The following is a 27,084-nucleotide window of genomic DNA, read 5'->3' as shown; positions in this document are numbered from 1 at the left end:
GTGCATGATCATCCAGTGAGAGTTTCAACAATACTCAGCCATGGCTAGATAATAAAATCTGAAAACTTTACAACAGGGGTGGACAAAAAGCAGATCAAGATCTACTGGTAGATCTCTGTGTCTCACTTGCAGTAGATAGGCAAGGGTTTCTGGCTCCCAATTGTTTAACAATAGCAACAGCAAAATTATTTTCCTGATCTAGACTAGGCTGCTGAAAGGAATAAAAGTCTTGGGGTAACTAGGACTGGACTTTTGGGTGAAAGGACCTTGAGCTCAGTTCAGTTCTGATACTGAAAACAAATTCTTAGGCTCAGTAGGTGCTCAGAGGCACTGTGCTCTTTAATTCTAAATGTGTGTCTTTCGCACCCAGTGCTGGTTGATGGATCTTGCGGTTCCAGTAAAAAAACAGATTGGACCTGACAAGCCTGAAGTCTGGCCACTTTTGCTCCTTACAGGGTTAGTAACTCACAGAAGAACTAGATTTCATCAAATACTTAAGGTTGCCAATAAATGGTCTTGTTTGGAATCAACATTGTGGATATATAAGGCCTGACAAAAATGTATTTTTGCTATTTCTCTTTTGTATTCTGTTTGTTTACCATTAAAAAAAATCCTTACAGGGATATGAGATAATACCTCAAGTATGCTGAACACTCAAAAATGCTAAGTATTAAGTGAGTTTATAAAACATGTGCCAAACAGGATTCCTCTAAGATACTACATGAATATACAGCCTTATCGAAGACAGAAGAAGGGTTTTCCAGCAAATTTACCTAAGAGAAAGTTCTTCACTTTCTTGATGAGATCTTTGATGTTTTCTCCTTCCTTTTCTATTTTCTGTTTACCTTTCTCCAGCTCTTCATTTATCACTGAGGCTTTTTTCTGGGTATCCTCGGTCATTTTCCTGATATTTTCAGTCTATGAATATATATTTAAATAATGCATTGATCTGTCTTAGTATTAACTTTCACTTATTTACTTTCCTCAATGTATTTGATCTCCCTACATACATAATTGATAGGATGTTCCAAGAGGTAATAATCCTGTCAGTTTTTTCTAATTCTAGCTTCTCAGTCTATCTGGATCCTAAACTCTAGCACTAAGCCAGGCTTAAGCTAAGGAGCCTATGGGTGGGGTGATGAGACGGTCAAGCTTAAGTCTAGTCCTAGGGAATAATTTTCATCAACCAATCTCATCCTAAACCAAAGAGTTTTCCTTACCCTAATGGTAGTACCACCTAGAAGCTGAAGCTTAACATACCTAGCACCTGGCTTAGCAATCAAAATTGTCCTAAATCGGCAGGAACCATGACTGCTGCATTCCCACTGCTATTACCTTCATTACTGTGGTAATGTAGTAGTGGAGGAAGCACATAAGTGGGGCTGGATTATGTGGGAAGAATTGCATGCAGAGGGGAGGCAGCATTAGCGTGGTTCTTGCCACGTGGTCCCTCCCTTCCTACACTGTTAGTGCAGTACCGAAGCAGCCACTGAGGAGCAGCCTCCATGCTACTCTTGCAATTCAGACTTGGCCGTTCTGAATATTCCAGTTCCGAGGGCATCTAAGACTTACAGTGTGAGTGCCAGCATGGATAAACTGGTTAGCCGATTTAGACACTAGTTGGTCTTTAGGAGCAGGTGGCCACCCTCTTCCCTCCACCATGTACAAGAGGGAGGCCCATATGCAATACACACAATCCTTCCCCAGCAAAAACGGGAAGATGGCACGAAATAGTCTGCATGGAACACCTTGCCCACTCCTCTGCCACAAAAGCCAAAAGCAAAGGAGGAGACAAAAATAATGTTTAATTCAGTGAAAACAGTTCCAACACGTTTGGATCCAAAATGTGTTGCAATAGTTTTCATTTGAATTCAACATCCTTTGTGTACCCCCTTGCTTTTGGCTTTTCTGGCATTCCTTGTGGGGTTCCCTGTTTCTTGGCTTTGTACTCCTCTGCCATACCAGCACTCTCACTAGCTGGGCCTGAACAAGGGGTTAGACTTGGACCTGGGCATCTGAGTACAAATTCTACCTCAGTCCTGGACTCCCAGGTACTGTGGACATATTACACATGCACACACACTGTCTTAGTTTCCTATCAGTTAAGTGGGAAAACTACTGACCTATCTTGCAAGGAATATAAAGATTGTAAAACCCTTTGAAATTAAAAAGTGCAATAAATATGTTGAAACATACCACCGCTGTACATACAATACCTTATTGTCAGATCCTTGCATTTGAATGGTCAAGTTCTTTAACAAGATGGCTGTTTCACCAGCTTTTCCAATGGCATTTGTAGAAAGCGGGAGTGCTCCATTACAGTTTGGACCACCGCAATGTTTGTTTCCCTGGTTGTCGTGACATAAAGCACCACCACATTCTGCCACGATACAGGGCAAGTTTCCTGGTACCCCACATATCTGCATGAAAACAGATGTATTGATGCCAAGAAGCAATAATACAATGGGCATCTCTACACCAGCCTAAAATCCTGCCTTTGAAACAGAGCTTTCTGCTTCCATTTTAAATGCAGGATCATGATGACTCCCTTTTTCACCCGCTTCCTTTCCCCCCTCCCCTTCTCCCCTCCTTCTCCCTGTATCTGAGTCTTCCATTATCTTTCATTGATCTCGCTCCTCTTGCCATTTCTACTCTTTTCACAGAGGAAACTGAAGCAGAACATAATGGGGTAACTAGATAGCTCATTATCTGTGATCTATTTAAAAATGGAACAAAGGGCATTTAGTGCAGGAGACACCTTGGAGGTTCATGGCATCATGTAAAGAGCCCGCAAACTCCCGTGAAGGAGCCATCTCAATCGGAGGATAAAAGCTCAGTGTGAAGAAAGCCGGTGTTAAAGGAACATGCTAGAAGAGAATGTAAAAGTATCATATTCCTCTTCTTTCTCAGAAAGGTGGAAGTTGAAAGCTTTCTCTTAAGCGAGTCATTTTCAAAAATGTTCTGCCTTTAGAGAACCCATTCCACAGTTATTTGTCTGTTAAGGAACCACCAACACAAACCCTGGAACCTATGTGTGTTGCAAAGGGATCTGGGCTGTGTTTTATGGAACATACAGCGCACAAGCCAGGTCTGTTGTGCCTCATTATTATCCCACGTGCATCTGAGATTCCTTCAGTTGGTTTTTGTTTGAAAAATCACCCCATGTAAGTAAGAAATCACACAAGGGGAAAGGGTTATGAAACCCCCACACCCCAATGCCCAGGGCTTTCACTGCAGATTGCAGCCTCTGCAGTAGCATTTTGCAAAACAAAAGGAAAAACATCAGGAAAGACAATATGCAACTGGGCACCATATTTCCTTTGATCCTGAACACTCACAGTGCATTGCCGGGGAAGGTTGACAGTGAGACACACCAAGACAGTCTCAATCTAAGGGAAGCCTGTCCACCATTATTACTAATGTTTTCATTGAGGAATTATTAATAGGTTTCTGAGGCGCTTCAGGATTTCCTGGAGCACAGATTAAAAGCTACTGTCTTGGGTTCTGTAAACATGGCCTTTTCCTCTCTTGTATACATTAAGTCCTGTTCACACCAGACATGCATTCACACTGCAGTATAGCAATAGACAGTTCTACTAAGCATGTTTCTTATTTTTTATATAGCAATCTGAACCACTTTTACTAGTGATTATGACCCATTGGATTGGATCCAGACTTAGTCATACTTTGAGTAGACCCACTGAAATCAATGGGACTTAAGTTAATCATAAGTCTGGATCCAATGGATCCAGACTTGTGGATCCATTGATTTTAATGGGGCTCACTTTCAAGGAAGTATGCAGAGTACTGCAGCTTTAGCTTATACAGTTCTTCTCAAACCAGGTGGCCCATTGGGATGATGGGACTACAGCTCCCATCATCCCAATGGCCTGCTGGCTAGGGTTGGTTTATGGGCTGATTGTAATTAAGGTTAAAAACATATATCCCACTTTATCAGGCCAAAGCCTTCCAAAGTGGCTAACTTCCTACTTCTCAGGGCAGCTTACACAATTAACAACACAAAACAAAACACACACATTTGATGTCACACCAGCATTGCTACAAGTATGTCCTATTGTAATGAATTAACTGATAGCGCTGTGTCTTCATTCTGTACAGTAAAGCAGAAATTCCTCCAACAAACTAATAATCTTACCTTTTCATTTAGATGTTGAATATCTGAAGTCTTGAATGTCATCAGCTGATCCAGTGTCATGCTTTCCATCGGGACCAAATCATCTAACATGGCATGTATAGTGCTTCTGGTTTTTCCTCCATGCATTATGATAGACTTTGTTCCATTGATTCTCTCTCCAGCAGATGACATTATTTGGTAAGAGTCCCTTATTTTGTTAAGGGAATCTGAAATAAATGATACTCATTTACATGTAGCAGCTAACATACTTTCAGTTCACAATATATTCAGGACGAGACCCACTAAATTATTGTCCTTCTTCAAGGACAACTGAGGCCCAAACTAGAAATGATGCTCAATATGTCACTTGAAGTTGTGTTTGTTTCATTTTTTGTTTTTACTGTCAGTTGATAATTGCTTTGGGGGCTCCCAAATTTTGTTGGAATGATGTGTGAGGAAGGCTTTTTTTAACCCTTTCCTCCCCTGCCAGAGTCCCAGTGACCATTGTGCCTTCACCCCAAGCTGCTATTAGCCCCAGAATGGAAGTATCCATTGGTGCCAATTGCAGTCCCTCTGCCCCCGCACCCAACACACACACTTCCAGGCTATATCTTCCATGTTCATCGCACACTGCTAGCACAAAATATATGTCACATAATGGCACTAAGTGAGACATGGAAAATGATACCATTCATTTATGTAGTTCATTTAAATCCTCATCTTTCTTCCATATGTAGGGTTCCCAGGCAGGCATAGACCAGACCCAGACCTGCTTAGCTTAAGCAAGGTGGCTGCATCATGTACCTTCAGCCCATTCCACTTTTAACATACATATGAATAGCAGCTGGGTCCAGGCTGGGCCCCCCCTCATGCGTACTTTTAGATGGCACAAAGCTAAATACACCAATGGAACTTCACATTCGAGATGAGTTTTACAGTTATTCACACACAAGTACAAAAAATCTTGCAAACGCTAGTCCATTATCAATGTGAGCGTGTTTAGGTCTATTTGATATTCATGGCTCCCAACCAATGAACAGGGCTCCAGATCTCAAAGTTGTCTTGAGACCTTCACAAATTTAGGATTCCCAGGAATCTTTGAGAAAAGGCTTGATGGTTAAAATGGTTCTGAAACTGTTTTATATACATAGTGCAGACATGACCTACTGTCAGTCCGCAGAAAAGCAGCTCTTTGTTTTCCACTTTAGCTTTCTTTTTGAATTTTACTGCCTTTAGTTGTTTGGATATACTTAAATCAGATTTTTTTCTATGTTCTGTGGACTGAAATAGACACGATTGGATTTGAATTGTATTCCTGTCCTAAATTCACCACGACTTTGTGAATTTTTGGATGACTGAAACCATGGGTTATGAAAGCTACTCAACATGGCTAGTAACCGAGTTTTCAAATTTCCACCATGAACAATTAAAATTTTAAAGTTAAAGTTAAATTCTGAAGGTCTGAAACATCTGTGTTGGAAGCTAGTGAAAACCTTTTAAATTTCAATGTTATGGCATTTAATACCTTGGATGTGCACATGATTAATCCTTTGATGCAGCTCAGTTCTCTTTTGTAGGGTTTCAGAAAGCTGGTCGGCATCTTTCCTTAAGTCTTCCATCATCCTGCTGAAGTCAGGAAACTGATCCACAAAGTCAGGTTGCAGATACATTTGTGAAACCTTTTGTCTAAAAAGAACAACAGAGCAGCAGTAATCTTTGATTTACTGTTAATAATAGTATTTTAGCTAGATTTAGCATCTAACCTAGTATTTGATCTGCAAATAACGTAAATTCTTTCGGCCTGTTTTCAGAAGTGGCACTTGCAACAAAATAAAATTGGGTTTTCACATTGACAAGGGTGTACATTTGATTTAAAAGTAGTTTTCTGGTTCACATTAGTAATATTTACAACTGATGCATTCCAAACTTTGAAAAGTTTTGTTGCATCAGTTGGAATGGCAGCATATGTTAAATGTAAAGGAAATGCCAATTTGAGGCACCACAGTTTCAAAAGGTTATCCTAGGATCATGTTGGGGTGGAAAGCCCCAAATACTCGCATCTTTTTTGAAATTATGACATTAAGATGTGACTCTCCTATCAAATACATTTTAAAATCCCTAACAAGATTTTTTTAAAATAACAGAGCTGAAGACTACCAGAGAAAACAAACTAATGCTAAGCAATGTTGAATTACAGATATGCATGCAAAAATTCTTACATTAAAAAATTCAACTGCCTATTCAAACTGGGCCATAACTGTACACTCAGAGACTTAACAAGCAAGTGCCCTATTCCTTTTGCTACTGTATAATACTGTGACGTACACTTCTTTGCCAGGTCGATGCAAGGCTATAGAGGTTAGCAGTTACACAGTAAGGAATCCTCTGTGTAAACATGACAAGGCCATTCTGTGTATGCAACTGCTGAAACTACTTTAATGGTGGAATCCTATGCATATTCAGACACAGGAATAAGTCCTACAACTCCCATGGCTGGCTGGGGGATGGTTAGAGTTGCAGGATGTTATTTCTGTCTAAACTTGCAAAGGATTGCACCCCAAAAGTATGAAGTTTTTGAAGCCTGGGAAATTGGTTGTGGAGGACAAACTCATGCTTAAAAATAAAGTATTCTGCCAGGCATTAGTGTCTGCAAAGGGTCTGTGTCCAGCTGACAAACCTAAAGAAGTGGATTAGGCAGAGTGCTTTCAGCTCTTAGAGGGGGTGTCTCCACCAGCAATTTACTCTGAGCTGGCTGCGTGTTGAGATCGTTAGGGATACATGATGTTGTGGCCATCCAACAGCCACCCTGGAACTTATAAGGGAAAAACTGGATTTCCTGAGACTGCTTAAAGTCTAATTCTTTTCCTCAAGTCGGGTTCTCAGTGGTATAGTTGTTGTGTGCCCCAGCCCCCGCATTTACCTCGGGTATGCTAGCCCTGCCCAGGGGTGTGCCTTTCACCATGACCCCAGTCAAGGGGTGTTTCCTGTCTCCCATCCTGTGTTTCCCAGCACAGACCAATTAGTGTCTACTCAGAAGTAACTCCCATTGTGCTCAATGATGCTTTCCCCTCAAATGCGCACGTTGGAAGCAACTATTTTGCCCCCTGTTAAAGTGATCCAGCACACCAACAGGTTAGGAGGCTTGGGGCTGGTCGTGAGGCTTCTCTCCCTAATGCGCACATCAGAAGAAATTATTTTGCACCTTCATTAGGGTGAAGGGCTCCTCAACTTCTCTTAGTGATCGAGCAGCCCTTGCCACTCAGATGACATTCACTCTAAACCTCCCACCCCAGTTGCTCATCCCCATTTCCCCATATCTTGCCTTGTGCAAGGAATGAGCAGCTAAGATACATAACAAGCGTTGTGCTCTGCCAAAGCCTCTCTTGCCATTCACACTGCAGGAGAGGAAGCTTAGAGAGCCCCTTGTGCCTCAGCGTTGGCGAAAATGGCTGAAGGGCATAATAGTGTATTTATGGAGCGGTGTGAGGTGTGGGGGAGGGGCGGTCTGTAAGGTGCTTGGGATCAGGAATTATGTTGGGGATCAGATGTGAATCTTTGGGGGCTGAACTTCGACACCAAGCTTCTAGTTGTCTATTCTTACCCTAAGACCTCAGGATGCCTACAGTAATATTTGTAACCCTATAATTGTGTTATATGATGATTGGCTGAGCAACATACTGTTATAGGAAACCAATACTGAGTGCCATTTTTGGGTAGAAAGGTGGGGTATAAATCAACTAACTAACTAACTAATAAATTTTACCTAATGTAGTCATGATCCTTCTTAATGTTCAAGAGCATCTCTGATGACAAGATGGGGCTTTTTAATATTCTTTCTATTTCAGAAATTGTATCTTCATAGCCTTTGAAGTCTATATCACAGCCAGGAATTGTCTTCCTCTTGTCTCCTAGTGTTGCAGCAAATCTCATTAATGTTCGGATTTTCTGAGATAAGGAACTAATTATATTATCCCACTGATCAAAGCAAACGTGACAACGGGGACAGGAAGGAAATTCTTGGTCATAACCCCGGGCGCATTGGTCACAGAACCTTCCAGTGACTCCAGCACGGCAGTGGCATGCTCCAGTGTCTTTATCACACTCGGGCTTCAGAGTTCCATCCTTGTTACACTTACATGCTGGTGGGGATAAAAGCAATACAGTATCATTATTGTTATCAGCTATTGAAGTTATATGTAGGGAAACAAACTTCATCCTACTTACAGATACAATGGATGTGAGGATCGCCAAAATAATTTTCATCACATACGTCGCAACGTTTTCCAGTATAACCCAATTTACATGGACATTGACCTGTAAACTGTAAAAAGAGTCTACAGTAAGAAACTAACTGAATTGGCTCCCTGCCTACTTTCCAAATACTATTTATTTGTTTGTTTGTTTTTCTTTTTTCCTCAAGGAAACCAAGGTGATGTACATAATCCTCCTCCTCTCCATTTTATCCTCACAACAACAACCCTGTGAGGTAGGTTGGGCTAAGAGGATGTGACTGGCCCAAAGTCACTCAGTGAGCTTCCATGGCCGAGCAGGAACTAGAACCCAGATCTCCCGACTCCCAGTCCAACACTCTAGCCACTACACCATGCTGGCTCTCCACAATTTGCCTTTGATATGCTAATACATCTGTCAACTCATTTGTATGTGAGCACTTATTTTCTGTTCTTGTTCTGATCTCTAAAAAAATACTTGAAAACTTGCTTAATTTGTTTATTTCCACCAATGAGTTGAATAATGAGAAATGTCCCCCACAGTTTGACTGAGGCACCAGCCTATAGTTGGCTGCTGCTTGCCAGAGGATTGTGATCAGGTAGAGGTAATTCCATGCATTGCTGCAGCTTAAACCAATCCAAAGGCCACTAGAGGTCTTCGGACATTCCTCTTTTATGCACAGAGAATATACAAAGGGTCATGGAGAATATATTGCTCTCTCTACAGGCAAACAGTAGAGCCAGTTCCCCACGGTGCAGTCACAAGTCCCTTGGGAGTGTGTGTGTTTGTGAATTAAATGGCACATGGGCAGGGCCCCATCGCATTGCTCATTTCCACACAACTGGCACCTCCTGAGGATGGGAAAGACCAATGGGACTGCTCCCAGCTATGGAGTTATTGGGGACACACATGCTGTTCACAGGCATGAGACTGCACCATGGGCAAGTAGCTCCTGCAAGTAGCTCCTGTGTTTGTGTGAAAGAGGTGGTAATATCACCTGACTAGTAACGGTCCGTGAAAAACAGCTTCATCAGTATTTAACTCTTTATCTTTAGATTACAGGCTCCCGTGCTTTTTACTGAGTCCAGGCTAGCAATCTTGTCACTTCTAATTATGTTTTGCCCCTCACTATCCCAGTACGAATTTTCATATGTGCTTCCTGTACATGCATTTCCTTCTTCTCACTGTTGCAGAGGAAATCCTAAAATATACATTTTAACTTATAAATTGATGATTAGCTCAATAATCTTGCCTGATCACACAAGTTATTTTGGGAGTGTTTTGGATTGCAGTCACAGATGTGACATCCAGTTCCCTGGATCAGGTTCCAGTAGCCAGGAGCACATTGGTCACACTTGGAGCCTATGACATTCGGCAAACAAGGGCACTCTCCAGTTGTCTGGTCACACATGCAAACATCACTTCCAGATGGACATTCTGCTGGGTTCACACCCAAAAGGTTGCAATTACATTCTGAAAAAAGATATGAGTTATACTTATGAATATGACTGATCTGTTATAAAACAATGTTCTACTAGCATTGTAGGTTAACTTAGATGATAATTTAAATTTATCTGTGACTCTGTTCTCAGCTGCTTCTTTTCCTGCCTAATTGTTCTATATTTCCAGTATGGACAGGAGCTCCTCTGCTTTTACCACTTTCTGGTGGGCTTTCTGTTTTTGGTCCCTTGCTATTTTCTTTACACACCTCTGAGCCCGTGGTTTTTAGGAGCCCATTCATAGAAAGCCCCAGCCAAGCCACTCCCACTCTGTTCAGTCCAGCATCTCTACATGGAGTCTTCATATTTAGACTTGGATGTCTCATTGCCATCTCAAATGTAATATCCCCAAGACTGAGCTTCTCAAGTGTCCTTCCTAAACCTTCCTTTCTTTGACTGCTCCCCACATTCATTGTCATCACCAGCCCACCCGCCCAAGGGGCTCTATCTTTGATTCCTCCCTCTCTTGTAATCCCCATATTCAGCCTGTGTCACCCTCACTGTCATGGCACTCTCTGCATAAGAAGTAAGCTTGTTCCTGGAGAAAATATTAGAAGTAGCTTGGAAGCACATATCCTCCATCATCTCAGAGTATCTTAGAGCAAGTTCACTTTGATTTTAAGGTTTATATTATTATTTCTAAAGCACTTCATGATGGGTAGAGTGTTGTACAAATATTATCTCATGTATCCCCAAAACTGAATTCTTTAAACATGCTATCTTGACCCTCCTTGGCAACTGCAGCACTAGTACACCTCTGGCCCTCCAAAGTTTTATCCTTTCTTCCCATCTGTTATTCTAATCCCAAACAAAAACATTCCACCCTATGCAAAAACATTGTAACCAGAATAATTATACTAGATAAGAAAAGTCACACTAATTTTATTCATGTGCATAATTTATTCTAGCCACATAATTTTATGTTTTTATTTTTATGTTTAATGCCCAATTCTAGACTGGTAATCTACAGAGGTTGCTTACTTCTACAGTTCCTCAGCAGTGCTGATCCAAAGTAACCAGGTTTACAGAACTGGCAGTCTGGCCCGTGTGTGTTGTGCAAGCATTTTAAGCACTCTCCAGTATCCTTGTTACATGAGTCTGGGTCTGCTGCGTCAATATTATTACTGCAGGAGCAGGGGAGACATTGACCCGCTGCTACCTTCGGATTCCCATAGAACCCACCAAGGCACTCATCACACCGATCACCTAACAACCAAAAGTTTACACAGAATTTAGTGGATTAATTTTCATCATAAATTAGTCATTACAACTGCCTAGGACAAGATTCACATTTCCAGAAGTAAAATTATACTGCCCAATTCATAGTAAAATTACACAGAGTCGTCACTGTTCAGTAATCAGAAATCCTCACACATTATGAAATTATGTCCCCCACATGCCACCTCACTTGGAAACATAATACATTTTCCATTGCCCTCAATCATAGAAACTTCACTGGATCTTTCTGTCCCCCTTCTACTGGCTCAGCTCTCCCAATGCTCTCCCAATTCCTAATGCTACCGACAGGCAGTCTCCAATGCAACACGATTCCTAACATAAATGACATTGTGCTAGAATAAGGGACCTCAAGTGCAATGACAATAAGCGCTGGCTGATGTGACAGGATTCCCCGGAAAACCTGTCACAACAGGTAACGGTATTGGCATTGCGCTAAGTCCCTCCGTGCTAGCACAAGGTCATTTACGTTTGCCTCCTATCAAGTGACTGATGACAACTGTTTCTGAAAGAGAGTTGTATCTCAACAAGCAGAATTGAAATGGATTGAGATTTTTCATCCCCTTTGACAACAGAATACAAAAATTATGAAACTCATAAAAGATGGCAAGCTTCCTACCTGAGTAGCCCACCAAACAGTTGCAGACTACTAGCATCGTCCAAGGATCTTGGTAACAGGAATGTGCAAAGTACCTACTGCTTGGAGGAGAATCTGGGCACATACATGGGCGACAGGGCTCCTGTTTGAGAGGATTCCCATAATAACCATCTATACATCTGCCAAAAGCATAGGGAACATACTTTAAAATAACATCATAAGAACATGAATGAAGTCCTGTCAGCAGTGGTGCAGATAGATCATTTTAGGGCACAATCCTATGCATGTTTAGCTGGCTGGGGAACGCTGGGAGTTGTAGGACTTTTTTCGGTCTAAACATGCATTGGATTGCCCCCTTAGAGCCTGGATTTAATGGTGTTACCGGGGGGAGGGGGGTAACATGGCCATGTGTATTACTGAAGCACTAAGGGAAACAAACATTCCCTGCCCCCTATTCCTTGCTTTACAACTGCTTCTACATTCCTCATATGTTTGAACAACAACCACAAAACTGTTTGCCAATCCTGATTTGAAAGAATACCATGAGCATGTGCAATGTACTTAAATCATAGCAGCATCATGACTACAGGAATAAAATGGGGGTTGCTTCTGCTGCCCTCATCACCTGCCAGTCTCTGGGTGGGCATGGGGTGGGGGGCTGGACTTCAGCTCCAAGGTCCAGCCCTCGCTGCAACACTGCTGGTTCACACCAAGGTCCCATCTAGTCCAGCATTCTGTTTCCCACAGAGACCAACTAGATATCTTTGGGAACCCCACAAGCAAGGCATGAACACAATAGCACCCTCCCCAGCAACTAGTATTCAGAGGCAGACTGCCTCTGAAGCATGAGGCACCATATTGTGTTTCTACATAAAGGGTCTTTTCTATAAAAACAATTGACCACTCATCCTTCGTCCTTTTTCCAGTTTGCTAGTGTATTAGGGCTTCTCCACATGGGGTGTTTATCCTGAGATCAAGATTGGTTACTCACGGAAGGTTGCGGGTCTTTTACATGACGTCGTCAAGCTCCAGGACCTCTCCCATGCTTTCTGACCTTTATCCCAGTTTTTTTTAAAGATCGTGGATAATGAGCTATTTAAATATTGTGATTTGTTTTTCTCCATGAAAAGAGGAAGTGGCACTGTAACACAGTGCCATCTAGTGGCTGTATAATGAAACACATAGAGCTTAGAATAATAGATTCATAGAATAGTAGGGTTGGAAGGGGCCTACAAAGGCACATCACATTGTTGGCTCATATTCAGCTTGTGATCTACAACAATTCCAAGATCTTTCTCGCTTGTAGTGTTGTTGAGCCATCTTGAAACTGTGCATTTGGTTTCTTTTTCCTAGGTGCAGAACTTGGCATTTATCCCTATTAAATGTCATTCTGTTGTTTTCTGCCCAGCGCTCCAGTCTATCCAGATCACTTTGAATTTTGTTTCTGTCTTCCAAGGTATTAGCTATGCTGCCCAATTTTCTATCATCTGCAATTTTGATCAGCATTCCCTGCACCTCCTCCTCCAAGTCATTAATAAAAATGTGGAAGAGCACTGGGCCCTGAGGTGCCCCACTTGTTACCTCCCCTCAGTTTGAGAAGATCCCATTGATATGCACTCTTTGAGTCCGATTCTGAAGCCAACTGTGGATCCACCTGATCGTTGCTTCATCTAGCCCACTTTGAACCAGTTTGCTCATCAGGATATCATGGGGCACTTTGTCAAAAGCTTTGCTGAAGTCGAGGTATATTATGTACACAGCATTCCCACAGTCCACAAGGGTGGTTACCTGATCAAAAATGTGATCAGGTTCATCTGGCAGGATTTGTTTTTGACAAATCCATGTTGGCTTCGAGTAATCACTGCATTGTTTTCAAGGCGCTTACAGATGGATTGCTTTATCATCTGCTCTGGAATTTTCCCAAGGATTGATGTCAGACTGACTGGTAGTTCCCAGGTTCCACTTTTTTACCCTTTTTGAAGATAGGGACAACATTAGCCCTCCTCCAGTCATCTGGCACTCCACCTGTCCTCCATGATTTCTCAAAGAGAATAGACAGTGGTTCTGAGAGTTCTTCTGCCAGTTCCTTTATGACTCTAGGATGCAGTTCATCTGGCCATGGAGATTTGAACTCATTCAAAGTAATTAGGTGTTCCTTGACCATATGCCTATCAATCTCAAGCTGCAATCCCGCCCCTTCAGCCTGGACTTCGCCTTTGCCAGGGGGGTCATAGACGCTCTTTTGGGAGAAGACTGAGCCAAAGTAGGAACTGAGCACTTCTGCCTTTTCTTTGTCACCTGTTATCATTTTGCCATCCTTATTAATAGTTGAACCACCATTTCTTTCCTCTGTCTTTTACTATGCATGTATCTTTTTGTTGCCTTTAGCATCCCTCGCTAACCTCAGCTTGTTCTCAGCTGTAGCCTTCCTGACGCCATCCCTGCAATTCTGTGCTACCTGCCTGCACTCTTCCTATGTTGCTTGGCCTTCCTACTTTCTCAATACGATTGATACTGGCAATGTGTTCAGCACCAAGGAGCATACAAAGAGATCAGGAGATGGATGAGAAATAGCTTGCAAGAAATTGATCCTTCTTATAATTTCAATATTACAGGGATTCATATGCTTGCCAATACATCATAGCACTCTCCTTCAATGATACCATTTGTACAATTTCTGGTGTAAGACCATTCTTAGTATGTTTCAATTTGAGATCCCAATATTTGCACGCAAGACGTATTGGCTCATAGACATGCATAGTGCTAAAGAGGAAAGTTAAAAATCTGTGTTGCTCTGTCTTTGTATATTTGGTAACTGCCGGTCTAGGCCAAGCACAGGTGCAGTGCCCACCCCAGTAGGATTCCCAAGGGATCCCCATTATAGCCCCATTTCCCCAATCCCTGTGTATGATCTGGTGTGCATGCATGATGTCAGCACAAAGGCCATTGTGTGCTCCTTTCATATCCCCCATAAAGCCTCCCCATAAGCTTTCTTTTCCCCAACTAGCCCACCCTCTGCTAATTTCCATTTCAATCATTTAAATGTGCACTAAATGTGCATGTGCAAAAGATCTGTCCACCCATACCGTTCACAGTTGGCTCCTGCTGTAAACCCTCTGCAGTTCAAGCACACTCCAATCTGTGGGTCACAAAGCTCAGCAAAGCCATTGCAAGGGCAAGGCCGGCAATGAGGAAAGCCAAAATATCCAGCCAAGCATTGACTACACTGTCTTCCGTCCACTTCTGGCCGGCATGAACACTGCCCAGTCACCTGGTCACACAGAGCACTCACTGATCCTTGAGGATGGCAGTCACATGCTTGATGAAAGAAGCAGAGATGATCATTCAGATGACATACTGTTTTGCTATCTTAATATAAAGCCCTCAGTGTGGTGTGAGTCAGGTATCTCCATAGCAGCCTCTTGCTCTCTGCACAAATTGCCTTACATATCCCTGTGAGGCTAGTCAATATCATTCCCATTTTACAGATGGGGAATATAGGCTGTGAAAGAATGACATATCTAAAGCCACCCAATGCATTCATGTCTGACATGAGATTTCAGTTCAGGTCCCTTATGTTCCAGGAAAACAAACATCTGTCCATTATACCATACAGATCTGCTGGATGGGGGATTATGGGAATTGTAGTCCCACAGCTCTGGAGGGCACCAGGTTGGGGAAGGCTGCAGTAGAATTTTCTTTTTTAAGGGGGGGTGGGTTAAAGGTGAGCAGCTAAACCTTTAAAGAACAAAACCCACCACTTAAAACAAGTGTAGACCAGTACTTACAGAGACAACCTTGGGACCCAAAACTATGGCTTCCAGCTGAACATTTATCACAGCAGCGACCTACGACATTTGTTTTGCACTGACATTGGCCTCCAAGTTTCTCACAGTTAGAATTCACTGAACCTTGCGGATGACACCTGCAGGCTTTCAGAAGAAACACACTCTATTTATAACTTCATAGAATCAAAGAAATAGAAGGTACCATCAAATTCTATATTTACTCATTGAATTCATTTATACTCTGGCTTTCTTCAAGGCAACAAAATAATAAGATTAAAATACTATCAACACAACCTGAACATAATTAAAAACATCATCATACCTGGTAAAACAGGGAAGCCAACCAAACCATTTCTACATAAGAACATTAGACGAGCCCTGCTTGATCAGACCAAGGGCCCATCTCATCCAGCATTCTCTTCATACAGTGCCCAACCAGCTGCCCATGGGGAACTCACAAGTAGGACATGAGTGCAATAGCACCCTCCTGTCCATGTTCCCCAGCAACTGGTGTACATAGGCATACTACTTTTGATACTGGAAGTAGCATATAGGCATAAGGACGAGTAGCCATTGATAGCCTTATCCTCCATGAATTTGTCTAATCCCCTTTTAAAACCATCCAAATAGGTGTCCATTGTGACATCTTGTGGTAGCCAGTTCCATAGTTTAATTATGCACTGTTTGAAGAAGTACTTCTTTTTATTTGAAAAAAAAAAAAGCGCGTACGCAAATGGCGGCGGCCCATGGGCGCCGCCATTTGCGTTCCTTATTTTTGCACGTCTAGTCTACGTAAAGATTTACGTAGACTACGGCGAAAATAAGGGCAACGCAAATAGCGTTCACTTATTTTCGCCGTAGTCTACGTAAATCTTTACGTAGACTAGACGTGCCAAAATAAGGAACGCAAATGGCGGCGCCCATGGGCTGCCGCCATTTGCGTACACGCCTTTTTTTCCCCCCCCAAGTCACCCGTGATAGGCTATGTGATGATTAACGTAGCCTATCACGGCTGACTTTGGAAATCTAGCCGTGACAGGCTACGTTAATCGTTACGTAGCCTATCACGGGTTTTTTTGTTTTTTTTTACTTTTTCTTTCGCTGCCGGGGAGACGGGGCGCTTCTCCCCGGCCTGAATTTCGGCCGGGAGAGGCAGGGCGCCTCCCTCCCCGGCCTGAATTTCGGCTGGGCGAGGCGGGACGCCTTACCCCCCTTGCCTGAAGTTCGGGGGGAGAAGCGAAGTGCCTCCCCCCCCACCGCGAATCACCCCTGCGAAAAGGTAAGTGACTTTCGTACATCCCTAGTTGCACATTAACTTTCCACCTGGGATGGTCAACTACCAGCTCCCAGTCGTCACTGGGGGGGGGGGGGGGATTTTGGCCTGTGTGTATAGTGCAGGGGTGAGCAACTTTGGAGGAGTGGGGACACTGCTTGCCCTGCCGCAGCTACCACCACAATGGGAAGTGGTGACGTGCCTGCATTCTCAGCAGTTCTGCTGGGAAATAAGGTATGGGGAAGGCTTGTGTGCTCCCAAATGAACAGTAAGCCATCATAAATGTTACATATTTGCATATTCCACCCTAGGATGAAAGAGGCTGCTACAGTTTGTACTATTTCGGAACATCTTTCAAAAGCAGATGCATATCACATCCAAAAGAGTTTTAGGCCCTCATCTACATAGAGACGCTTTCTGAGGTGATTCTGTTTAAATCTGGATTTTCCTGAAATCGAGTTTGCTCTTGCCATGGCAAACGCATCCAGTAAATCAGTGTATTCATTAAAAAAAAACAAAAAAACTTTCATGGGGCAAACAGCACCTGAAACTGCATTAGTTGGGGGTGGGTGGAGTCAGCAAGTCGAACTGAACGTAGGTGCGGGGCAGTGAATGAGCGGAGGCTTGCTCCCCGCCCCTCTCCTGGCTCCCGTGCGCAGTGAAGTGCAATGGAAGACAATGAGTTACTTCCAAGTAGACATGTTAGCAATACCTCTCCTCATGTCCACCCTTTAATGATGCAACTTTCCTTTCTGCCTATCAGTGCTGCTCCCTCCAGCCCGCGCTGAAGCCAATTGAGGTCATACAGACTCCCAAACCCCACTGAGGGGAAAATCTGGCGGAAAACAACTTTGCAAAGAAGCGGCATTTCAGGCAGAAAAGCATGCGATTGATGCAGAGCGGGAGTTATGTCATCTGACATGATCACAGAATTATAGAATAGTAGGGTTGGAAGGGGCCTACATGGCCATCGAGTCCAAGCCCCTGCTCAATGCAGGAATCCAAGTCAGAGCATCCCTGACAGATGTATGTCCAGCCTCATCTTGAATGCCTCCAGTGTGGGAGAGCCCACCACCTCCCTAGGTCATTGGTTCCATTGTTGTATTGCTCTAACAGCCAGGACGTTTTTCCTGATGTTCAGCCAGAATCTGGCTTCCTGTAACTTGAGCCCATGATTCCGTGTCCTGCACTCTGGGATGATCGAGAACTGATCCTGGCCTTCCTCTCTGTCACAACCTTTCAAGTACTTGAAGAGCGCTCTCATATCTCCCCTCAGTCTTCCCTTCTCAAGGCTAAAAATGCCCAGTTCTTTCAGTCTCTCCTCATAGGGCTTTGTTTCCAGTCCTCTGATCATCTTTGTTGCCTTCCTCTGAACCCTCTCCAGTTTGTCTGCATCCTTCTTAAACTATGACACCCAGAACTGGACATAGTACAGATGATGCCTAAACAGTGCTGAGTAGAGGGGAACGAGTACTTCATGTGATTTGGAAGCTATACCTCTATTAATGCAGCCCAAAAGAGCATTTGCCTTTTTTGCAGCCACATCACATGGTTGGCTCCTTTCTGCTTGTGATCGACAACAATTCCAAGACCTTTCTCACTTGTAGTATTGTTGAGCCAAGTATCCCCCATCTTGTAACTGTGCATTTGGTTTCTTTTTCCTAGGTGCAGAACTTGGCATTTATCCCTCTTAAATTTCCTTCTGTTGTTTTCTGCCCAGCACTCCAGCCTATCAAGATCACTTTGAATTTTGTTTCTGTCTTCCAGGGCAGAAGACTACCTAAGGCACAGCAGAACCAAAGTAAATCCCCTGTCCAGATGGGGCGTTAGTGACATCATGCCCCAATAAGCTTTTAAAGTTTTTTTTTTTTTTTTTTAAGATTCCCCACCCTTTGGTCAAAAAGGTTCCCAAGGCAGCTTAGAAAGGTAAGAACTAACACAGTCCCTGTCCACAGGCTACAATCCAAAAGACACAACACCGAAAAAAGGGGTTTAACTTTAAAGTTATCTTTAAAGAAGACAAACGCACAGAAATTATGTACCATTTTGTGCCTCCTTGGAAAATACAGACGGTGTGCAAAGGTAGCAGCAAGAAAAGCAAGTGACATTGATACTTACAAACTGCTCCATTGTGAATACGAGCAGACAGACTTGCTATTAGTTTTGCACACACTTCTGGTAGGATATGTGGTCCAATTGCTGAAGCTATTTCAATACAATGGTACTGCCGGTACTTTTCTAAATCATTTTTGTTGCAAAGGTTTTCCACGGAACTGATTCTGGGAATGAGTCCAAGCTTTAGAATCGACAAAAGCAAAGAGATGTTTTAACTGACTGAATAGAAAAGTATAGTTTAGCAAGATCCTGTTTAGCAGTTGAATTGGATTAATAATGTATTTTTGCAATGAAATTATTAATGCCTGGTGACTCATAAAGATGTATCATTATTTGGAATGCAGCCTATTCACTGCAGCTTTCTAGGCACTGCTGCCTTACAAAGACTTTTAACATCCCTCAAGCTAATCATTCCCTTTCTTGGGTGTAGATTTGATTCACATAATCAGCCCCACACTGAATAGTTCACATCCCAAGTATACCTGTAAATGGATAACTTAATTATTTGGTGCAGGAACTAAAAAGGCATGTGGGTGTAAAATATCTCATTCCATTTGTGACCTTACCCAAGAATAAAGAAACAACGCACATGTGGTGGGGTAAAATAGGGCCACAACTTTAAGTTCAACAAAAGAGATCCGACTGCAATGGTATAAGACGTACAGGACTTTCTGAAACTAGCCAATATGAGTGAGCCCGACCCAGCCTGGAGTCTAGCGACAGTCTCTGTTCACCGGTCACATTTGGTGTTGAGGGATGCCCATTCAGGCCCAAAAAGGGTTGCTTTCCCTGCCCTGGGATTGTGGGCAGACTTACCTTTTTGTCTGCCCCACAGGTTTCATTTCTTCCCCATTTCCCCTCAATGGAACCAATGGAGGGCAACTACTTACACCAACTCTAGGCTGGCATAGTGGCCGGGGGGCCCTTGGATGAAGGACAGATTATACATTTTAAAAATAATTAAGGGCACAATCCTATGGCTGCTAGTCAGAAGCTAGATGGCCATAGGATAGGTCGGTTCCCTGAGAACTGGCCTCCACCCCCTCATGTGCTGCCTTGTAGGCAGCACGGAACGGCCCTGCACTCTGTGCTCAGAAGAGGAGTGCAGAGCAGCGAAAACAGGGCATTCCTGGGGGCATGCTGGGGCAGCGAGGGGGGAAGTTCCATTCCGACACTTCCTATGCATCATCTGGCATCTGTCCCCCACCCCTGGTCCAACTTCCCATGGCTAGACAGCCGAAATCAGCTGTCCAGCCACAAATGCAGGGTGGCTGAAGCGCGGAGGGGATGATCCCCTCCACGCTACTCCTGCCCTGCATTGGATAGGCGGTCGTCTCTGAGTTCGGAGGTGGCCACCTATCCTGATAGGATTCCGTCCTAAATAAATAAATGGAGAAAATGGTAGAGACTTATGACAAGGGAAAGAATTCTACAGAAAAGGAGGTATCAGGCAAGCAAGCAAATAAAGAAGAGGTTTGAGGCCAAAAGATTCTGAGCAAAAAAAGGGAGTGAGCAAGAGCATAAAACACAATCTGTTTTATTGCTTAGTTTATGTATTTTTGTGGTTGTTAGCCACCTGTCTGTTAGGTATGATATACATGTATTAACTGATTTATCCATCCATCCATCCATTGCTCAAGAAAATGTGATCAAACAGAAAGGAAAAGATGTTATGCAGCACATCTACTTACTGAATCAATCAATATGGATGATCGAGTCTTTGGGTCAGGGACAGAGGACTTGGAAAAATAGACATCTATAAAATATTCTGTTCCTGGTTCTAAGCATACAGGAGTAGGTAGCAGTTCAATTCTGTTTAACAGAAGGAATAAGTAATCATGAATTAAAGAATCCATCTACTCTTTATCCCAGGGTTAATGATTCTGGTGTGTATATGTGGGCATGAAAAAAGTATCTGTGGGCATGAAAAATGGAGATAGGCTGGTGGAGGGTGAAGTGTTGGAAAAGATAAAGGGAGGGGATATCTTCTCCCTTGGGACTCTTATTCCCCAATATATTAAGTTTGCAAGAGCATGGATGGTCCAACAGTGGTCTAAGAAAACAGGTAATATCCAGACCTCATTGTAGATGGTAGAGCAAGCGAGTGCAGCTCTTGCAAGGCTGCGTTGTTCCTGCAGTGTTCACTTCCCATGGTACCAGAAGGCTTTACAACAATGCTTGCTGTCCAATCTTCTAAAGACTGTATGTTTGGAAGAAAAAAAATCAGTTGGTTTCTTAAAGCAGAAACATATTGAGGTATTTGACTAGGGAACAAGGGCAGACCCAACAAGGGTTGAATGACTGCTTCCTGCTCCACCAGAAATAACATTTCCTCCAGGCCAGTGAACACAACCCACATGTGAAAGTAGTTTTCTTCAGCTTGGTGCATGGAAGCCTGCTGCATTCAGCAATATATAGTCCACATATGTTAACCCATGCATGTTGCCATGCAGCAGCTTGTCATGAGATTGCACATTACATATTTTGTCTCTCTCTGTCTGAGTGTGCAGCCTTCTGCTACTTGTTTGATTTCTGCTGCAATGAATGCACGCAATTTGGATAGAAAATACTCACTGTGAAATCACTAGGTGTGCAAAATCTCATCCATGTAGTGAGATCTAAGATTTATCATATCCTGGAGGATTTTTGTGCTTAATGGCCCTCCACTACATGGTCATTCTCAGATCTTACCTCCAAATAAATATTTGTTTCACAAAACGAATAGGTGATATTTACCATGTCAAAGATAAACTTGAAGATCAGGAAAAATTTAGCAGGATTTGGTTCAATATATTCCATGCACACAATTGTAATATGTCTTGTATTTTGCTTTACTTCAAAGGGCTTGCTTTTATTTTAAGTGTGCTAAAATACGAGTTGAACATATCCTGGGAGAATTATGAAGAACAATAATTACCTCAGGTTCATAGCGAATGATGATATTAAAATCCATCGGGAAAGGGATGTTGTTGATTGTAAATCTTAGCCCTGTTCCACTTTGGACACGTACAAAACCCAGCCCAGACCATGTCACAGGTTTTCCAGGAATGGATTCCCTAATAACAACATCCAGAGCAGAGTTCCTGCCAGACAGAACTGAACCCTGAAAGGAGATATTTGCTTTTTAAAATAGCAAGTTCATTCAAGAAACTTCAGTATAACCGCCCCCCCCCCCGCCGCCGCCGCCCCAAGTAGCCACAGACCAGGCTTCCCAAACCTGGTACCTTCCTGTAGTCCTGGTTGGACTAAAAGTCCCATCAATGGGAGGAATGGTGGGAGTTGTGGTCCAAAACATCTGGATGATACCAGGTGTCAGGGGTGCCTCTGAGCATAGGCAGTAGCAGGGTAGCTCAGAGTCTGAAGAGGAACCGCAAAATGTGGGGGAGAAACTTTCCCAGACTCTTCCAGATAGGGAGGGACAGACTCCTCAGGTTTCAATAGTCCAGCTGGACGGAGAGAGCCTCTCTTCACACACACCCATGAGAGATAGTGAACAGGGAGAGGTGGGGCTTGGACAGCCTGAATTCGTAGACGCCAGGCGCAGACAAAGGGCCAAGGGAGAGATGGCAGGGGCAGAGCTTAGGTGATCTGCCCGATTGGCCCGGCGGAAACAGCTACACGTAGATACCTCACAAGACAGAGGGAGACCCCCACCTCACTCCTTAAGTTAGGGAAGTGTGCCCGCCTTTTCTCAAATGGTAGGTAACTTCCAGTCTTCCTGGTTACCCTTGAACTCCCTGAAGGTTTTTCCTTTGTAGACTGTGAGTTACTGACAATTAGCATCTGTAAGACCCACTGAAGTAAAAGGATTAAAGAGTTGTGGATAGAAGCCTCTTGTCTGTATTTTGATTTTGCTGTTGGAGTTCAGTGGGGACAAAAGGGAAACCTGCCATAGCCTCTTTTGTTCCCTCTCTCCTACTGCCACCATCAAGGCCTCCTCTTGAGTGGAGAGCCCCTGCCAGTTCCATTGCCCTCTCTGAAAAGGGAGAATGAATTAGGCCAGCACCAAACCTCAGAATTAATATGGATAGACAAAACAACCGAGAGCAGCAGCAAAGCTGAATGGTGACTACCTCTATCCAACTCTAAATGGATGAGGGACACAGCCTCCATATCTCTGTTAGTTTCTATACTAGGCATACATCTATACATCACTCATTCATTCATTCATTATATTTGTATACCACTCCAGAGCCAGTTCACAAAAATTAAAAACCATTAAAATACATTTCACAAATGTCATAAGTGATACAGATGGGAGAGACCCAAATAAGGCACACTTCTCCAAGGATCTTGAACCAGTCTGACATTCTGATAGATGATCTTTAACTTTTTTGCCATTTATCCCAGAACAATTAATAGAATATTAGATTTACCTGTCCAACTGTTGGTTTTCTTATGCTTCTTTTCTTATTTCTGTTCAAGATGATTTTTCCATTTTCAATTGCAAAATCATAACCTTGTTGTCGAAAATAGACATCACACCGTGGCATGGCTGTGGGTCGAATCTTATAAACAGGTGTTTGAAGTGGTAGCAGTGTCAGAGTGTTGGCTTTATTTTTTTAGTTGTCAGTAATATACATACACAATCAAACTACAAACAACTAGGCAAGCACTGAAGCTCAAAAATGAAAAGTCTGGACCATATCACATTTTCTACATCAGAGAACTTTGTACTAACCTACTTACAAACCGAACTCTGGGTACCTTTGGGGGTAGAATCTAAATCCAAGAAAATCAAATGTCTATTTTCAGAAATAATCATGGTAATTAAGAGAGGTAGGAATAAGAAGAGAAAAAAAGAGAGAGAACAAAGGAAAATCCCATTATTTATGAGCTATCAATGTGTTTTATAATTCCCAAACCTGAGAAAGTACTAAATGAGAAACTATGCAATTTGAACAGGGATTATCTAGAGACAGCAAAGGATTCCTTAAATGCAGTGTGCACTCTACGCTAAATTTAAATTTTACATCCAGCCAATCCATAACCTTCACTCAGAAACAGCTGAAATTTGCATAATTTGAAATTCCACAGATTTCACTATTTTGCATAATTTATTTTGGTTTTACTAGTCATGAGGAGGGACAAGGAGCTAGAGCAGGGCACCCACGCTTTACTCAACAACCACTGGAAATGTTATTCCATAATTTCTCTGACTTTGGGGATTTCAGCACACATTGTTTATCTACTTCCAAGCACATCTCTGCAGCTACAGGGACTAGTAACCTGCTCTTTGTTTTAAAATGAAAGCCAAGATTCCCAGGAGCCATGAAATACACTCCCTGTTATGGTTTATGGCAGCCTCCCCCAACCTGGTGCCCTCCAGATGTTTTGAGTTACAACTCCCATGACCCATGACCATTGGCTGGGGATTATGGGAGTTGTAGAGCAAAACATCTGGAAGGAGCTCAGGTGGGGAAGTCTGGGTTATGGCATATACACAACCCTGCATAAATGTATGTCTTACTACACTTTGTAACGTGACCTGAGAACCTTTTGTTGTAGGCTGAAGAATAAATATCGAAGCCAATAAACAAGTAAAATATGTACTCTTCTTTCTATAGCTTGCCCTCTTTCCCTCTGCCTCCTACTAGCTTTAACTGATTCCCCTGCATTTTTTGATCTATATTACTATAACCATAACCTGAATCAGGCAGTAAAGATAAATAAAATACCAAAGGTAACAATCCTGGGAGAGGCATGGAGTCTTCTGCTTCATATATGTAATAATCCAAAGGTAGGAAAAAGTATCCTGCAGCCGGTTCAGTACACTGACGGCCCACTATGTTAGGAAGGCACTCACACTGACCACTGGTAGTTGTGCACCTAGCAGAAAAGACAGGAAGAGGAACAGTGCAAGAACCCCTGCAATCATAGATAAATGTACATCTAATGCTATGCATCAGGAGACCTTCCTTCCTTTATCTTGCTTTATTGCAATGTAAATGCTCTCCTATAAGAGCCAAAGAAGCCTTCCATATGGCTAGCTGTCAGCTGTAATGATGCTTAAGTCTAATGCTTAAGTTCATGCTTGTGGTGTCCTGTGACTATAATGGCAAAGAAAGGAAAGGACTGTTCTCACATTCGGAGCAATTCTGTGTTACATCCACCACTTTCAATGGGAGTTCTTGGTGCCACTTTTCTTAGATGTTGAATGAAATATTGGGAATAGGAATTCATAGACTTACAAGTTATTTTGGGCACCACCAATGTCACAGTTGCATGGAGAACATCCATAAAAGTTACTTCCAAGACCCCAGTATCCTTTCTGCAGTAAAAAAAAAAAAAGAAGAAGAAGAAGAAGAAGACAACTAGCAAACTGGTTACCCCAATTTGACATAAAAATTGTTTTACTTAGTGAACATGTCAGTTGTTGGACTCCATTCCAAGTGACAGATCAACATGGGAAAAGGGTGCAACTGAGTGACGCTTGCTTCAAGTTTGGAGACAGGTAAATAAGATCCTGCGTTGAGTTCTTCTACTAACAGACTCAAAGCAGCCTCCCGCCACACTCCAAAAGTGTCATGAGTGAAATCCATTTGTGCTTCTGCTGGGTCTGGAACCTAGCAGCAAGCAATACTTCCTGGGTTTCCCTTATGGGTAGTGCTGACTCTGAGCCCTGGTCCCCCAGCAATTTGTAAGAAACAAATAATCCTCAGTTTAATGCTCACACTTTTGCATGTCCTTAGTTGTCCTTACAAAAGTACTGTCTAATGAAGCATTGTGGAGATATTGCCATGCCATTTGATTCAGAACTGCTTCATATCTGGTCCTTTTCATTGGTATCCCATAGACCTTTGAAAGGCAGGAAAATCAACAGAGAAGGCCACTGAAAAATTCATAAAATGGGATATTGCAAGAACTCTCTGTGAAAGCCTCACGATTACTTACAAGACATTCTTCACAATGTTGCCCAGTGGCAAACTGCTGGCACAGACACTCTCCAGTCACTGAGTTGCAAACAGAGAAAGGCAAACTTCCAGAAGGGTCACAGTTGCAGGCTGAAAGAACAGAATGCACAGTCACCATCTCTGTTAGCATAGCCCCTCCATCCCCAAGCCCCCCACACAGACAAGTGTGTGGGAGCCACTTCCCACAGTATGGGAATGCACCTCCCAGATGCAGTATGAACAAGCAAGTATGTGTGGGCCTGATTGTATGGGCCTTTGCCAGCCACAGCACCCTACTGCTGAATGCCACTTCTACCTTTTATTTATCACTTCTAATTATTATTTCATCGTTGAAGCATTGCCATTAAAAGCCTATCATAAAGGATAAAAAGGACACAGAATGGCATGACGAAATGGGTGATGGGCATTATTGCTAACAATACAGCCAGCTGTCTCTGCATCTTTGCACCTCTTTCACAGAACAGAAGGCTTGGCAGGGGCCTGAAGATATTTAGCATCCCTTTGCAGACCATGTAATATGCAACTGTATTATCTGGGATTGCAGCAGAGCACAAACAGAATTCAAGAACAAGCAACATTGGACTTCAAGTAAAACCAAGTCTGGCTGCTCGAGATAAAAAAGCTATATTCATATTTATTTTTGAAAAAGCCATGGGATACAGTGGACTCCCATTCATTATTTCCTGTGGCCAGAACATTTTTTCCAACACATCTAAGGTGAATACACAGCTAGGAGAAATGAGGGACATTTTATTTCACCTTTCCTCTGTGTTTTATAGTGCAACGTTTCCTTTAACATGAACATTTTCTAAATGCTTTTCATCACAGTAACTGAGCCAGTGAAATGACACAGATCTAAGACAGGCAACTTAACATGTTCTGAAATCAGAGCATGATCATGCTTTTATATCTACTGCTATCTTTAATATTTAGAAAGGGAGGACAAGAAGGAAAAACTCTTACGCTGACAGCCAAGGGGATCACTTCCACTCATTCCATAATAGTTTGACTTGCACTTGTCACAACGAACTCCTTCCACATTTTCCTTGCAATGGCATTGGCCAGCAAAAGTTCCAAGAACAGGGTCTGTATGACCTTCACACAGCCCATTGTACAAGGTACCATGTGGATCACAGGCACAGGCTACAGACACATAGACAGACACTGACATAAGTGGTCACATGGAAGCATTACCATGCTGAAAATAATAGCCAATCTATTATTAGTCTATGTATTAGTCAGTCTTGGTATTGCTAAACCCCACATAACTGACCAGAATATCCTTTCAGTGAGAAT

At 42.7% G+C, this 27,084-nt stretch overlaps 1 protein-coding gene across 3 annotated transcripts in view; it reads right to left on the bottom strand.

Annotated features, from left to right (window-relative positions):
• LAMB4 (laminin subunit beta 4) overlaps positions 1-27,084 on the bottom strand; it is an 88,353-nt gene that overhangs the window by 14,805 nt on the left and 46,464 nt on the right. For all 3 annotated transcript variants that reach the window (XM_084811015.1, XM_084811016.1, XM_084811017.1), the window contains exons 15-34: positions 26,752-26,931; positions 25,769-25,878; positions 25,066-25,145; positions 24,553-24,703; positions 23,251-23,382; positions 21,792-21,977; positions 20,953-21,074; positions 20,566-20,686; positions 18,878-19,055; positions 15,487-15,630; positions 14,785-15,016; positions 11,720-11,877; positions 10,846-11,070; positions 9,618-9,838; positions 8,360-8,456; positions 7,899-8,274; positions 5,661-5,821; positions 4,157-4,362; positions 2,217-2,420; positions 774-918 (exon numbers count right to left, since the gene is read on the bottom strand). In XM_084811015.1, the coding sequence (XP_084667141.1) occupies positions 774-918; positions 2,217-2,420; positions 4,157-4,362; positions 5,661-5,821; positions 7,899-8,274; positions 8,360-8,456; positions 9,618-9,838; positions 10,846-11,070; positions 11,720-11,877; positions 14,785-15,016; positions 15,487-15,630; positions 18,878-19,055; positions 20,566-20,686; positions 20,953-21,074; positions 21,792-21,977; positions 23,251-23,382; positions 24,553-24,703; positions 25,066-25,145; positions 25,769-25,878; positions 26,752-26,931 (3,429 nt within the window). The remainder of the gene's footprint in view (positions 1-773; positions 919-2,216; positions 2,421-4,156; positions 4,363-5,660; positions 5,822-7,898; positions 8,275-8,359; positions 8,457-9,617; positions 9,839-10,845; positions 11,071-11,719; positions 11,878-14,784; positions 15,017-15,486; positions 15,631-18,877; positions 19,056-20,565; positions 20,687-20,952; positions 21,075-21,791; positions 21,978-23,250; positions 23,383-24,552; positions 24,704-25,065; positions 25,146-25,768; positions 25,879-26,751; positions 26,932-27,084) is intronic.

This window comes from Heloderma suspectum, chromosome 7 (genome assembly GCF_057233095.1).
Source record: "Heloderma suspectum isolate Gila_16-S chromosome 7, 16-S_ref, whole genome shotgun sequence".
Classification (NCBI taxonomy): domain Eukaryota; kingdom Metazoa; phylum Chordata; class Lepidosauria; order Squamata; family Helodermatidae; genus Heloderma; species Heloderma suspectum.
The sequence above is the reverse complement of the archived record's forward strand: the minus strand, read 5'-3'. Positions and strand labels throughout refer to the sequence as shown.